The 16,381-nt window shown below is 46.7% G+C and overlaps 1 protein-coding gene across 1 annotated transcript in view; it reads right to left on the bottom strand.

Moving 5' to 3' along the window:
* Positions 1-1,522: 1,522 nt before the first annotated feature.
* Positions 1,523-16,381, bottom strand: part of USP12 (ubiquitin specific peptidase 12) — a 184,555-nt gene continuing 169,696 nt past the window's right edge. The window contains exon 7 of the mRNA XM_070049076.1: positions 1,523-1,832. Coding sequence (XP_069905177.1) covers positions 1,538-1,832 — 295 coding nt within the window. The 3' untranslated portion in view covers positions 1,523-1,537. The remainder of the gene's footprint in view (positions 1,833-16,381) is intronic.

Raw genomic sequence — 16,381 nt, 5'->3', positions numbered from 1 at the left:
CCCACCAGTTCTATTTCCTGTCTCAATGAATCTGACTGCTCTAAGTACCTCATCTATGAGGAATCAGGCAGCTCTTTTTGTGGCTGACTTGTTCCACTTAGAACAACAGCTTCAAATGTGTCACAGTTTCCTTCCTTCTAAAGCAGCAGAGCCCTGCCTGGTATGAATGTCGCCCGTTTTGCTTATCCATTCATCGGCTGAGGGACACTTGAGCTGCTGAGGAACACTTGAGCTGCTTTTCCCTTGGGGCTATTCTGACACCCGTTGCTCCGAACATGATGATACACACATCCTGTCAAGATTCTACTTTCCATTCCTTTGACTAGATCCAGAAGCCAGATTGTTGGACCATGGTAATTCTATGTCTAACTTTTTGAGGAACTGCCATGTCATATTCCAATGGAGCTGCACTGTTTTACATACCCACCAGCAGTTAGCAGGAGTTCCAATTTCTCTGCATCTTTGCCAGCAGCTGTTATTTTCAGTTTTTCTTGCTTTCACAAGAGCCATCCCCAGGGGTATGTAGTGATATCTCACTGTAGTTTTGGTTTTCCTTTCCCTAATGATGAGCTATATGGAGTATCCTTTCATGTACTTATTGGCCATTTGTATATTTTCTTTGGCAGAAATATTTATTCAAGTCCTTTGTCCATTTTTGAATCAAGTTATTAGGGATTTTTGTTGTTGAGTTTTAGGAGTGCTATTTGTATTCTGAATATTAATTCCTTATCAGATACATAATTTACAAACATGTTATCCCATTCTGTGGGTTGCCTTTGCCTTTGTTCATAGTGTCTTTTGTGGTATCATTTTTTTTTAATTTAATGTGATGCAGTTTATTGCCTTTCTATGGCCTCTGGAGTCACGTGTAAGAAGTCATCACCAGGGACCAACACTGTGGCATAGCAGGTAAAGCCGCCTCCTGCAGTGCCAGCATCCCATATGGGCACCAGCGTGAGTCCCGGCTGCTCCACTTCTGATCCAGCTCTCTGCTATGGCCTGGGAAAGCAGTAGAAAATGACCCAAGTCCTTGGGCTCCTGCACCTGTGTGGAAGACCCAGAAGAAGCTCCTGGCTCCTGGCTTCAGATCGGCACAGCTCTGGCCATTGCATCCAACTGGGAAGTGAACCAGCAGATGTAATCTCTCTCTCTCTTTCTCTCTCTCTCTCTCTCTCTCTCTCTCTCTCTCCATCTATCTCTATCTCCTTCTTTCTCTGTGTAACTCCGACTTTCCAATAAATAAATAAATAAATCTTTAAAAAAAAGAAATGGATGTAACAATATCTACCTATGAGTCTTTTGGGATGGGAGAAGGCTCAGACACATTTAAATAATATGTATTAGAAGGTCTTGCACATGATAAGCACCAAACAAAGCCATTCTTCTTGCCTGTTTCTGTTTCTCCCCTTTCATTCCTGCTGTAGATCTCTTGTTTTCTGCTCCTCCCATGAAAAATGTTCATGCACACTTTCTGTTACAAGACAATTCACTATCTCTTTTTTTAAGATTTATTTATTTATGTATTTGAAAGTCAGAGCTACACAGAGAGAGAAAGAGAGGCAGAGAGACGGAGGTCTTCCATCCAATGGTTCACTCCCCAGTTGGCTGCAATGGCCGGAGCTGTGCTGATCTGAAGCCAGAAACCAGGAGCTTCCTCTGGGTCTTCCACATGGGTGCAGGGGCTCAAGGACCTGGGCCATCCTCCACTGCCTTCCCAGGCCATAGCAGAGAGCTGGATCAGAAGTGGAGCAGCCAGGTCTCGAACTGGTGCCCACATGGGATGCTGGTACTTCAGGCCAGGGCTCCAACTAGCTGCACCACAGTGTCGGCCCCTAATTCACAAAGAAACAAGAATGATTTCCAAAACCAGGAGCAAAACCATGCCAGCTTCCACTTTGGAGGAAGCACTCAGGCTGTAAGGACTTGACAAGCTGACAATGGTGTCTAGAGGCTGCCATGTGGCAGCTCAGAATGCCATCTGAGATGCAGGCACAGTTCTGCCCCAAGGATTCATGTATGGATGTCTTCATTTACTCATTCATCAGCGGGTATGCATTGAGGGTCTGCTGCTCACCAGATCTCCCTGTCTCATGGGAACACAGATAAGTCCAAAAACACAGCACAGAGTGAACACAGTGGAGCTGGAGCTGGAGCTAACTGCAGCCTCCATCTGCTTCTGTTTTTGACCCTCTTTCAGAAAGAACACTAGAAACAGACAACAGTTTCCAAGTGTATCAGGTCCAAGGACTAGAGCAATCCACAGGTTCTCCAGGCACACTCTTCTCCCATTGGGAATGCCAAGCTGAGTATTCGGAATATTCCAGAATATTCAGAGAAGCATGGAACTCTTTCTCCTGCCAGGGACAGTCATAAGGCTACCTGTGGGGTGGATCAGCTGTGGGGTGACATTGAAAGGTGAGCCAACAGTTCCCTCCTCTCTGCAGCCCAGATGTTCAATGGAGAAAATAACATCCTGGTGCACCATCAACAGTTCAAGGTCAAGGCTTCATGCTCCTGGTCCCCTATGTTTCACCTGCTGCACCTAAGTCTTCACCTCTATGAGAACTGTGCAGTCACTGTTCTTGGCAACAGATCACCTGGTTCTACCATGAAAGGACACACTTTCTGTGTTGCTTAGTTTCAAAGGTGAATAAACCTGTGGAAAACAAGCTCATGGATAGCAGTACTGCTCCATAGAGCGATTTTCTCCTAATTGCTGGCACCGCACTGCATGCCCTGCTCTGAAGGCATAGGGACAGCACCACTGTGTCAAAATCATGGGGAGGAAATGTGACCTGAGTGGAAGAGAATCACTCACTCATCTCCTAGGACGTTCTACTCACTCAAGACCTTGAAATCAGTTTTTGGGATCTTCAGATGCATTTTAGGAGAAAGCTTCACATCTGACAAATTAAGGTCAAATTATCTTCCTGTGAGGAGAATCTTGATGCATCCACTCCACTTCACTGAGGGCAGAGTCATTACTCCTTGGGAGGTGACACCAGGTGCTCCCCATACAGCCCTTGACCAGGGAGATAACTGGAAAACAGACCAAGCTGGGACCTTTGCTGTGGTGCAGAGGGTAAAGCTGCCATCTGCAGTGCCAGCATCACATATCAGCACTGGTTTGTGTCCTGGTTGTTCCACTTCTGATCCAGCTCACTGCTAATGCACCCGAGAAAGCAGTGGAAGATGGCCCAAGTGCTTGGTACCCTGCTACACACATGGGAGACCAGGAAGAATCTCCTGGTCCCTGGATTCAGATTTGCCCAGCTCCACCCATTGAAGCCATTTGGGGAGTGAACCAGCAAAGAGAAGACCTCTCTCTCTCTCTCTCTCTGTGTGTGTGTGTGTGTGTGTGTGTGTGTGTAATTCTGCATTTCAAATACATAAATAAATAAATCTAGAAAGAAAGAAAGAGCAAGCAAGGAAAAGATCATTCAGAAGAAAGCAATCTTAAGATACTTATGAAGGCCAGTGCCATGGCTCACTAGGCTAATCCTCCGCCTGCAGTGCCAGCACACTGGGTTCTAGTCCTAGTCGGGGAGCCGGATTCTGTCCCGGTTGCTCTTCTTCCAGTCCAGCTCTCTGCTGTGGCCCGGGAAGGCAGTGGACAATGGCCCAAGTGATTGGGCCCTGCACCCGCATGGGAGACCAGGAGGAAGCACCTGGCTCCTGGCTTCGGATCGGCGCAGCGCGCCAGCCGTAGCAGCCATTTGGGGGGTGAATCAATGGAAAAGGAAGACCTTTCTCTCTGTCTGTCTGTCTGTCTGTCTCTCTCTCTCACTAACTCTGCCTTTCAAAAAAAAAGAAAAGATATTTATGAAAACCCAGGTTTCGGGGACCAGCTCTGTGGCATAGCGGATAAAGCCATTACCTGCAGTGCCGGCATCCCATATGGATGCAGGTTCGAGTCTCAGCTGCCTCACTTTGGATTCAGCTCTCTGCTATGGCCTGGGGAAGTAGTAGAAGGTGGCCCAAGTCCTTGGGCCCCTGCACCTATGTGGGAGATCTGAAAGAAGCTCCTGGATTCTGGCTTCGGATCAGCCCAACTCCGACCACTGCAGTCGAGTGAACCAGCAGATGGAAGATATCTCTCTCTCTCTCTCTCTCTCTCTCTCTGCCTCTGCCTCTCTGTGACTCTGTCCTTCAAATAAATAAATAAATCTTTAAAAAAGAAAACTTAGGCTTCGAGTTATTACAAATTTGGGGAGGCAAGGATATTTGTACACTCTACAGTACACTCGATCCCATTTTTTTGTACACTCTATCCCATTTTTCATCAGATGTCTCTCAGTATAATTCTGATTTTTGTATCGATGTATCAAATTTTAAAGATATAACTTTTAAAATTTATTTTATTTATTTGAAAGCCAAAGTGTCAGAGAGTGAGAGCGAGAGTGAGAGAGAGAGCTCTTCCACTTGCTAGTTCACTAACCAAAGTGACAGCTGGGGCTGAGTGAGGCTGAAGCCAGGAGGAACCTGGAACTCCATTGGGTCTCCCATATGGGCGGCAGGGCCCAAACACTTGGGCCATCTTCCACTGCTTTCCCGGGTGCATTAGTAAGGAGCTGGATCAGAAGTGGAGCAGCTAGGACTCAAATTAGCAGTCTGTTTTAAAATGCTGGCATCACAAGCAGTGATTTAACCCACAACACTACAATGCCAGTCCCAAATATATGATGTTTTGACTACCAGACAGAAAATGTCTACAAATCATTAAAAAATTCTAGGACCAAAAGCACAAAAGTCAAAAGCAAAAATAGACAAATGAGATTCCATGAAACAGTTTTTTCACAGCAAAGGAAATGATCAACAGAATGAAGAGACAACCTACAAAATAGGATAAAATATTTGAAAGATATATATCTGATAAAGAATCAATATCCTAAATATATAAGGAACTCAAACTACTCCATTGCAAAAAAAAATCAAAAATAATCCCATGAAAAAATGAATAATAGACGTGAATGAATAGTTCACAAAGGAAGACATAGGCCAACCAGTACATGAAAAAATACCCACCATGATTAATCATCAGGGAAATGTAAATCAAAACCACAATGAGATATCTCACTCCAGTAAGGTTGGCTGTTATCAAAAAGACACAAGATAGCAAGTGTTGGTAAGGACATGGATGAAAGGAACCCTTGCTCACTGTTGGTAGCACAAACATTGTGGGAAACAATGTGGAGTTTCCTCAAAAACTAAAAATAGAACTACCACAGGATCCCACAAACTCACTCGTGAGCATGTATTTCAAGGGAAATGAACTCCCCCTGTTGAAGAGCCATCTGCTCTCCCATGCTTATCACAACATTATTCACAAGAGCTAAGAAGTGGAAAGAACCTAAGTGTCCACCCACTGATGAATGGATAAAGAAAATGTAGTACGTATATGTAATGGAATACTAAGCAGCCATGAAAAGGGGTGAAGTCTTGTCATCTGCAATGACACAGATGGGACAGGAGGTCATCATGTGAAGTGAAATAAGCCAAGCACAGAAAGATGAGCATCACACATGATCTCACTCCCATGTAGAGACTGAGGAAAATCACCACATAGAGTTTAAAAGCATAATGGTGGTTATCAGAGGTTGGGGAGAGAACTGGGGGGATGAGAAAATGTTGATTGACAGGTACTACATTATAGCTAGACAGGAACAGGATGTTCTGGTGTTCTGTTGCACAGTATGGTGACTATGCATACATTTATTGCTTCTCCACTTTTTGGCTAAGATCAAATGTAGTATATATAAAGTAAATGTACTGCATATTTTGCTGTGTTTAGAAATCCTAGAAGATAGACTTTGGATGTTTTCATTATAAAGAAATGTTACATATTTGAAAGGATAAATATATTTTCCCTAATTGGACACTACAAAGGGTATACATGTACCAAAACATCACACAGAATCCTACAAACATGTATAAGTTTTTAAAAATAAAAATAGAACACTGTTTAAAATTTTTTTGAGAACAGAGACTATGAATTTACAAAAAAACATGGACACTACATTTACAAAATTGCTAGCAAAGCACAGGCACACACACACTCAGTGCCACATCCTGTACATCTCCATCCCACTTAAGAAGCTTGTGGTTGGGGTCAGCGCTGTGGCATAGCAGGTAAAGCTGCCATCTGCAGTGCCAGAATCCCATATGGGCACTGGTTCAAGACCCGGCTGCTCCTCTTCTGATCCAGCTCTCTGCTATGGCATGGGAAAGCAGTAGAAAATGGCCCAAGTCCTTGGACCCCTGCACCCTCATGGGAGACCCAGAAGAAGCTCCTGGCTCCTGGCTTCGGATCGGCACAGCTCGGGCCGTTGCGGCCAACTGGGGAGTGAACCAGCAGATGGAAGACCTCTCTCTCTCTCTGCCTCTCCTCTCTCTGTATAACTCTGACTTTCAAATAAATAAATAAATCTTTAAAAAAAGAAAAGAAAAAAGCTTGTGGTCTGCAGTCTCATATACTCCATGGTTTCGGGCACTTGGTCCCAGCTCTGAATGATGGTGAAACAACTCCGCTGTTCCTTGGAAGCCTAGAGACTTCTAAAGCCAATGGATGGAACTGGAACCCGTAAACACAGAGCAGCCCCAGCTCTATTCTTTTTTTTTTTTTTTTTTTTTTTGACAGGCAGAATGGACAGTGAGAGAAAGGTCTTCCTTTTGCCGTTGGTTCACCCTCCAATGGCCGCCACGGCTGGTGCACTGCAGCCGGCGCACCGCGCTAATTCGAAGCCAGGAGCCAGGTGCTTCTCCTGGTCTCCCGTGGGGTGCAGGGCCCAAGCACTTGGGCCATCCTCCACTGCACTCCCTGGCCACAGCAGAGAGCTGGCCTGGAAGAGGGGCAACCGGGACAGAATCTGGCGCCCCGACCGGGACTAGAACCCGGTATGCCGGTGCCGCAAGGTGGAGGATTAGCCTAGTGAGCCATGGCGCCGGCTCCAGCTCTATTCTTTTGCTCCACAGATGGTCCCTCCGACCACACTAGCACACCACAGCAGAGGAAAGCAATGAGTCAGATAGCAAGAAAGAGTAAGGCCCAATCCAGGAAGCTGCTTCCTGCTCATTCTGCCCTTGGAAGGCAACAGTAGTCGCTGTCCTGTGCCTTGGTTACTTCTCTCATGTCCTAAATTGTTCAATCCAGGCCTGAATCTCTGCCTGGATACAGAGAATGGGGGAGGTGCTTGGGACTGACATGAAGCAGCAGCAACATGTGTTGCAAAATGAGGAAATTGTTTGCACACTGTCATGTGCAGTAGACTCATTTCTGCACTCCTATGTGTGTGAATGTTTACCTATGTGTACAGTTGGAATGAATCCTGGATGATATTAACCAAAATGCAATTAATGGTTATCCCTTTGAGGCATGATTTGATGATGTCTTAAATTTCTAACTTACTTTGATTCTTTGTTAGATATTTATTTGGGGCCAGCGTTGTGGTGTAATAGCTAAAGCCACCGCCTGTGACGCCAGCATCCCATATGGGAGCCAGTTCATGACCTGGCTGCTCCACTTCTGATCCAGTTCCCTGCTAATGGTCTGGGAAAAGCAGCAGAAAATGGTCCTAGTGTCTGGGCCCCTGTCACCCACACAGGAGACTGAGAAGAAGCTACTGGCTCCTGACCTCAGCCTGGTCCAGCCCTTGCCATTGCAGCCATCTAGGGGAGTGAACCAGTGGATGGAAAATCAATCTATCTCTATCTCTCTCTCTCTCTCTCCCACCTTGTCACTCCTTCTCTCTATATAGCTCTGACTTTCAAATATATAAATAAATCTTAATTTATTTAAGAGAGTTATAGAGAGAAGGCAGAGAAAGGGGAAGAGGTAGAGGTAGAGGTAGAGGTAGAGGTAGAGGTAGAGGTAGAGGTAGAGGTAGAGGTAGAGGTAGAGAGATCTATCTTCCACTCACTGGTTCACACTCCAAATGGCTGCAATGTCCAGGGTTGAGCCAGATTGAAGCCAGGAGCCAGGAGCTTTCTCCAAGTCTCCCATGTGGGTGCAGGGGTCCAAACACTTGGACCACATTTAGCTGCCTTCTCAAGCCATCAGCAGGGAGTTGGACTGGACGTGGAGCAGCTGGGACACGAACCAGCACCATATCAGAAACCAGCATCACAGGCAACGCTTAACCCACCACACCACAACACCAGCCCCCTACCTTGAATTTTTTATAATGAGCATGCATTAGTGCTAAAGTCAGAGAAAAATCAGACTTATAAGAATTAATTTCCAATAAGAACTCCAAACACATCATTTTTACACATGACCACATATGGTTTTACTAACAACAGAATAAATGACTAAAAATTATGTCATCGTAGCCTGTAGAGATATAAGCAAGGTCAGATTTATTTCCTTACATCCCTATCTTTTATTCCAAAAAGAATATAAGACTGCAAATGGGACACTAATTTTTAAAGGTGCTTGTTGTTCTTTAGCTCTGACTTCAAGGCACTGAGCTAATGAATCAGAAGAGTTAAATAAATCCAATGTGAAAAGTCACAAACTTGATCAGAATTGTATCAGGATTTTCTTTTCTTTTTTCTTTTTTTCTTTTTTTTTTTTTTTACAGGCAGAGTGGACAGTGAGAGAGAGAGACAGAGAGAAAGGTCTTCCTTTGCTGCTGGTTCACCCTCCAATGGCCGCTGCAGCCGGCGCACTGCAGCCGGCGCACCGCGCCTATCGGAAGGCAGGAGCCAGGTGCTTATCTTGGTCTCCCATGGGGTGCAGGGCCCAAGCACTTGGGCCATCCTCCACTGCACTCCCTGGCTACGGCAGAGAGCTGGCCTGGAAGAGGGGCAACCGGGACAGAATCCGGCACCCCGACCAGGTCTAGAACCTGGTGTGCTGGCGCCGCTAGGCAGAGGATTAGCCTATTGAGCCACAGCACCGGCATAGGATTTTCAATTATAGTGAAGTTCAATGCTAGATTTCATCTCATTTTTCTGTTCTACAAACGATTATATCCTGCTATGCCACACGATGTCAAACCATGAGCATTTCCCTACACTGCTGGAAGCCTTCAGCAACATATTTCAATAGCTTTGTCATAAACAACTGTCTTTGTTGGTTCGGCCACTTGCTATTGTTGCTTGTTGGTGTCTTTCTTCAGCTATTGTACAGAATCATGATTTATTCTTCAATTCATTTATTTACAAATGCAATGAGTACTTGTTGAGCACTTGTTCAAAAGCCCCATGACTGTGTTAGGCGGTGGGAGACCACTCAACAGGTAGACACAGTCTCCTCAATTGATGGAGCTTATGTTCTGGGTGGGAGGTGACCCAGAGGGCTGTGCTGTCACACACCATGCCACCCACTTCGATGAAGGAGTGTAGTTTGTTATAGATTGGGAACCTGACCACTCTTGGTGGTCCTAGCCCCTCTAGTCACTCGGGATCTGCACACAGCAGCCTTGCAAATGTCTTTGGTTAAGATGAGGTCATCAATGAGGGCCTTAATAAAAAATGACAGTGTCCTTGCAAAGAGGGGAAATCTGGACAGAGCCCCAAGCATAGGGAGCATGCCATGTGGACATGAAAATGACCTTCTCCCTTCCCTACTCTCTGACACCTTGATTGCGGACTTGTAGCCTCCACAGCTGTGAGACAGTAAACATCCAGTCTGTGATCAAGGGAGGCTCCTCTGGGGTAGTGACATTAGCCTGTGACCTGAACAATGAAGAGGCATCACCAAAGGAACATGGGTTGGGCCCAGATGCAAAAGACAAGGGGTCCAAGTTATCCCAGGCATCATAAGTGTGCTGAGGAGGTTGGGTTTATGAGTGCTCTGAGGTCAAGGAAGCAACAGACAACCTGAGCAGGGTGACCTGTTATATTCAGAGTTCAAAGATCACAGAAACCACTCTTGCCTTTGTAAGCAGAGAGGCATCTAACACAGTTAGATATGTTAGATGTTAGGCTTGCAGTTGCTGGGCAGTCTGGAGGAGAGAGCCATCACTTCTGGTTCTGGCAGAAACTGGAGACTCAGAGACATAAAACACCCCTGCTGGCCTCAGAATATGTCATGGGGACAGCCACCCACCGTCCACAGACCGCAGCTGCCAACAGTAGCTATGGAACTACACTGCACCTGCAGGATCCACACCAGCAGCCACCATACCTGCTGGAACTATATCTACTACACCCATACCTGTTAGATTCACATTTGCTGACACACCTGCTAGACCTAACCTTCTGGGCCCACACTCACTGGACACATACCTGCTAAAGCCATGCCTATTAGAGCCACACTCACCAGACACACACCTTCCAGGCCCGGGTCTGTCTGAATCACATCTGCTAGACCCACACTTGCAGAGGATTCCCTGCCTCATTTTTCAGCAATTCGCCTTTTCCACAAGTACCTCTGACTTCCTGCAGAGCCTAAATGGGAACTGGAGTCACACGCAGTCTAGGAAATAAAACTGGTAGCTCTCCAGCTTCTGCAGGAAAGAAAGGTAGGCTGGCAGGAGGCTGGAACAGATGATGAAGATGCCAAATGACAACATTCTCTTTGAAAGCTCTCTGGTTTTTATGGGGAAATAAATGAGAGGAGGCCAGGTGGAGGAAGGAGACCTGGTGAGGATAACAGCAATTGCCCAGGTGAGAGACAATGGTTGGTCAGGCTACCAGGGCAGGGGTGAGACAGAGATGAGTGACTTAGGCTGGCATTTGAAGGTCATCTTCAAAGTCCCTGCCCTGGTGTTCTGGGCCCTCGAAAGCCCGGCTCCTATCTTCTCTGGCCCTGTCTCCCTCTTCCTCATGACCTCTCTGCTTCACCCACATGCCACCTTTTTCCTGTTACTGGAACAGCACAGGTTTACTTCTCTCTTATGGCATCAGCCCAGGCTGTTTCTTCCACCAGGGCCGCATGCCTTAAGATTTATGTATAACTGTTTCATTCTTAGCTAATCCTGGATTAAGTATCACATCCTCTGGGATGTGCCTTCTGGCCAGTCTACACATCACCTCGCCTGTTCCTTAAGAGCCCCGAAAGGGGTACTTTCCTGTTTGTTTGCCCTCCAGATAGAGATCCCCTATTTCTGCTCCTCTTTGCGCCTTCTGCATCTGCATGGTAATTGGTACACAGCAGACACTGGCAAACACTCGCAGGTGGTGCCAGCTTGCAGGAGAGGAAACAGCAGGTACCAGTGCAACACTCAGGTTGCTGAGCTGGGTGACTCTGTGGGTGATGAGGCTACAGAGATGTGAAAGAACACAGGCAAAGCAATCTTTGGAGGGAAGAAGAACAGGAATTTAAGTTTTTGACATGTTAAGTTTTCAATGTCTGCATGGTAGTCAGAAGAATGTTCTCCAAGGATGTTTCCTCCTATTCCCCAGAAGCTATGAATATTTTCCCTTACATGGAAAAGGGGGCTTTCAGCCATTAATAAGATCCTTGAGACAGGGCCGCTATATTTGAATATGATCTGTCCATCTAATCTCATGCAGGAATTGAATCCCCAAAGTCATATGTCAGTGGCATTAAGAGAGTGGAAATATAATCCAGCTATGGTGTCTAGAGGTAGAATCACTGAAAAGTGACTATATTAGATTAGGCCATTGAGGTGTATCTCCCATGGTAGAATTCTGGCGATTTTATGAGAAAGAGAGAGAGGGAGAGAGCGCCCAAAGACATGCACACTCCCTTCTCTTGCCACCTGATGCTCTGTGTGGCAGCAAGAAGGCCATCATCAGGTGACACCCTGAGACTTTGCACCCACAGAACTAGGAACCAAAATAAATCTCTTCCCTTTATAGAGTAGCCTGCTTGTATTATATTATAGTAATGAAAAGCTGACTAGTACAGGTAATTGACCAGGTGAACCCAACGTAACACAGATCCTAAGAAGGAAGCGAAAACTCAGGGATAGAGCAGAAGTAATGGAAACAGAGTCTGGAGTGATGTGAGGTAGGGGCTGTGGACCCAGGAATGCAGGCAGCCTTTAGGACTTGTTTTTAAAATAAGATTTGTTTATTTATTTGAGAGGCAGAGGTACAGATAAAGAGAGGGAAAGACAAAGAGAGAGGTCTTCCATCTGCTCATTCACTTCCCAAATAGCCACAATGGTCAGGGCTGGGCCAGGCTGAACTCAGGAGCCAGGAGTGTCTTCCAGGTCTCCCACATGGGTGCAGGGGCCCAAACACTTGAGGCATCTTTCATTGCTCTCCCAGGCACACTCCCAGGGAGCTGGATGGGAAGTGGAACAGTCAGGACTTGAACCAGTGCCTATAGGGGATACTGGCATTGCAGGTGACAGCTTCACCTGTTATGCCACTACACTGGCCCCATGATTTTTTTCATACATGCATATTTCATGAACTTTTTAAAAAAGGTATTTTTAAAATTTATTTATATATTTGAGAAGCAGAGAGAGAGAGAGAGAGAGAAGGAGAGAGAGCTCTACTCCACTGTCTTAACCCCCCCCCCAAATGCCCACAAAGTCTGGGACTGAGCCAGGCCAAATCCTGGAGCTGGGAACTCAATCCAGGTCTCACACATGAGCACCAAGAATCCAATTACTTCAGCCATCACCTGCTGCCTCCAATCTGTTTTAGTAGGAAGCTAGAATCAGGAGCCTAAGTTGGGGAAAGGGCATCCTAACCTCTGATTGTTCGGCCCCACAAGGTTTTCTTTTAAAGACCCCATCATATGCATGGATCTCAAAATTATTTTCCACTGGCCAGCGCCACGGCTCACTAGGCTAATCCTCCACCTTGCGGCGCTGGCACACCGGGTTCTAGTCCCGGTCAGGGTGCCAGATTCTGTCCCGGTTGCCCCTCTTCCAGGCCAGCTCTCTGCTGTGGCCAGGGAGTGCAGTGGAGGATGGCCCAAGTGCTTGGGCCCTGCACCCCACGGGAGACCAGGAGAAGCACCTGGCTCCTGGCTTCGAATTAGCGCGGTGCGCCGGCTGCAGCGCACCAGCCGTGGCGGCCATTGGAGGGTGAACCAACGGCAAAAGGAAGACCTTTCTCTCTGCTTCTCTCTCTCACTGTCCACTCTGCCTGTCAAAAAAAATTATTTTCCACCAAAATAAATGTATCTCTTAATTCTGTTTTCCACAAACTTGCTGAAGAATCCTCATATATGAATTGCTTTATAGGCACATTGCACCAGTAAATTATCCCATCAGATGTGTATGAGAGAGCTACCTCATCACACATTTATCATGATTAGTTATTCATGCATTTTATGCTTGTAAATATGGTAAACAACACTACCATTGCTCTGGTTGGCCTTTCTTTAACTACTACAGATACAAATATTACTCACATCTTTATTTGTTGGTAATGACTTCCTCTTCTGTAAATTGCTTATTTCATCTTGTAATGGTTAGGATGACTTTATCCCAAAGAACAGAATACCCAAATAAAGGTGACATAAACATCAGAAGTTTATTTATAAATCTCACATCACAAACAATCCAAGGCAGACCATTCAAGGCTTGGCTCAGCACATCAATGTCTCTAGGGCATGTAAGAAACTGTCTGGTGGTTCATTTTCAGCAAAGAATGGAAAATTACTGTTAGCTGACTTGTAGATGCAGCAAACAAGGTGTTGTGTAGTAGCCAAGTCACAGGAGGAAATTACAGTACAGAGAAGGAAGCAGGAAGATAACTTTGTAACTTAGCTGTCCTCTGGGAAGATTGAATACCCCATAGTACTCAACCAATGAGGAACTAGGGGAGGGACCTAAATGCCAGGGTATAAATTGCTTGCTAAACCTCCTCTGGGCATGCAAAACACACAATCTTAGCCAGCGCCGTGGCTCACTAGGCTAATCCTCCGTCTTGCGGCGCTGGCACATCGGGTTCTAGTCCCAGTTGGGGCGCCGGATTCTGTCCCGGTTGCCCCTCTTCCAGGCCAGCTCTCTGCTGTAGCCAGGGAGTGCAGTGGAGGATGGCCCAAGTGCTTGGGCCCTGCATCCCACGGGAGACCAGGAAAAGCACCTGGCTCCTGCCATCGGATCAGCGCTGTGCGCCGGCCATGGTGCGCCGGCCGCGGCGGCCATTGGAGGGTGAACCAACGGCAAAGGAAGACCTTTCTCTCTGCCTCTCTCTCTCACTGTCCACTCTGCCTGTAAAAAAAAAAAAAAAACACACAATCTTTCAAGACTGATAATAATAAAGTCTCGCTTTCACTGCACTTCCTCAGTCCAAGTCCACCTCTTGAGTGGACAGGTAAGGATATTTCCCACAGGGCTCTGACCATCTCTTTTTGTGACTTTCGGTGCATCATCCTCATGGTCACAGCCTGTCGAGGCCCTCTGAGCACTGGATTCACATAGCCCTCTGTGCAAGCAGAAGGAAAAAGGGAGGGGCTTCCCCATGTGTGGCTCCCTCCTGGGTTTTCTGCAAAGCCTCAGAATTGCACTCAAATCTTTATAGTCAGAGCAGGGATGCGAATCCAGGGACACATGCCTGTATCAGCTGCAAGGGAAGCTGGAAATGTGAGCTCTTGCCACTTCTCTGCCTCTGTTTTGGGAGTGGCCTCTCCCAGCCAGGAGGAATAATCCCAAACATCTACTGCATCTTGGTATTTTTACCCATTTGCATAATCCTTGTAGAGTAAGTATAGTAACTCTTCATTTGATATTGAGTGGCAAGCATTGTTCCATAGTTTGCTTTTTCATTTTGTTCATCAGTCATGTTTATTCTTTTTGTTTTTAAAGGCACTGAACAGATTCAGTAATTTCTTAGGAGAAAAAAGTTTGTGTGCCCCCCTTTTTCCTCTGAGAAAGGTCCAAAAGAACCCATTGCAATGGGACAGTAATACAGGCACCTGCACTGCACTCTAACTTCCCATACCAGCACATGACCCTAGAGTAATGGTCCCTACTCTTCAGTGTCCCCAGGGGCCTGAATCCATCTGAGGCAGGAGACCTCCCCTCTGCTTTTGATACCCTACCCAGACCAGTTCTCACTGAGAAGACCCTAAAGGAAGATTAAGAAGGAGCAGAGCACTCTTTTTTGTTGGATATCCCTTTCCATTCTCATTCTCTGAACCTTCCATGGGCCATCTGCACTCACTTCCACTGGCTTTGGCCTTGACAGTTAAGGCATGGATGCTTTGCAGTGTTGACTTTGCCTAAGGAGAGACTGAGGTCCATTCATAAATCTGAGCACCTCCGTGGCCTGGGTGCCCCTTGGGAATGAGATGACATCATCTCACATGGTGACACACGTCTGCAGTACCTTTTACTATTGCAACAAATCTCAATATCCCTCCGTCAACACACACACACATTTTTTAATCTTCCAAAGCTGTTGCACAGCTGCCCTCACACTGAAAAAGTAGAGCCACCCTGGCCTCTCAGCACCCCACACCACATTCACCCCCCAGCTGGCCATGGCCCCCTCAGAATGGGGATGGAGGAGATGCCCAGCCTTCCCTCCCCGTGTTTCCTCCCCTATCCTCGGCCAGCACACAGCTACTTTCTAGCTTGCGACAGTCATTTTTGTCCTGGCTGAACCTTGAATGTGATTCCAGAATATTGGACACCTGTCCCCTCAATCTCAGGTTTCAAATCAGAGCTCCTTTCATGCTCTTCATCACAGTGGCTCCCCTTCTGAACACGGCTTGCCCAGGGCCTGTGAAATAGGTGGCGGTGACATTTTTAAGGGACACAGACATGGGCATTTGAAGGTCCCCAGGAGAAGGCTTCACCTATGCGAGCAGGTTGTTCTTTATGGCATGGTTGTTCTCCAGTCAGGTCTTTCTTTAACTTTTCCTTCTAAGTGTTTAACAATAACTGGATACAGACAATAAACAAGTTTAACATTTTTGCCTCACATGGCTACTCTAATTTCCAGCTTCATCTGCTCTCCGAGCTCTCTACCCAAGGACCAACAGCAGAATGTCAAGTGCACCCATGCTGAGCCGCCGCCACTGACACATTTGTCTGCCCAAACCCCTTCCCACCTTTCACTCCATCTCCTTACCACATCGGTCACGCAGTTCCCACCATCGCATCCCAACAGTGCCCTCCAGTGTACCCCCGCTGCCCCACTCCCAACCACACTGCCCCAGTTCAGTGTCTCCTTGTCACTCCAGGATTACAAGCAAGGATCCCTGGGGAGCTCACACTCTCTCGCTTGCTCCCTCTCCTCTGTTGATTCTCCTGTCGGCAGCTACTGGATACATGGTGCTGTAACACAAATATGCTTCACAGCTCCAAGAGCTCCCTCAGCACCTCCAACATGCAAGATCCCCATGCCCCAGGCTCCAGCCCCACACACAACCCAGAGCATGTGCACAGCTCACTCCTGCTGGTTCTGGTACACTCCCTCTGCCTGTGTTTTGAAGTGTAGGGTTGATTAGTATTCAGATCAGGAGACAAGAGCCATTGAAAAGATCTTTACTGAGGCCAGC

The sequence above is a fragment of the Oryctolagus cuniculus genome, chromosome 9 (genome assembly GCF_964237555.1).
Source record: "Oryctolagus cuniculus chromosome 9, mOryCun1.1, whole genome shotgun sequence".
Lineage (NCBI taxonomy): Eukaryota > Metazoa > Chordata > Mammalia > Lagomorpha > Leporidae > Oryctolagus > Oryctolagus cuniculus.
Note: the sequence above shows the minus strand (reverse complement) of the source record. Positions and strands in the feature narration are given on the sequence as shown.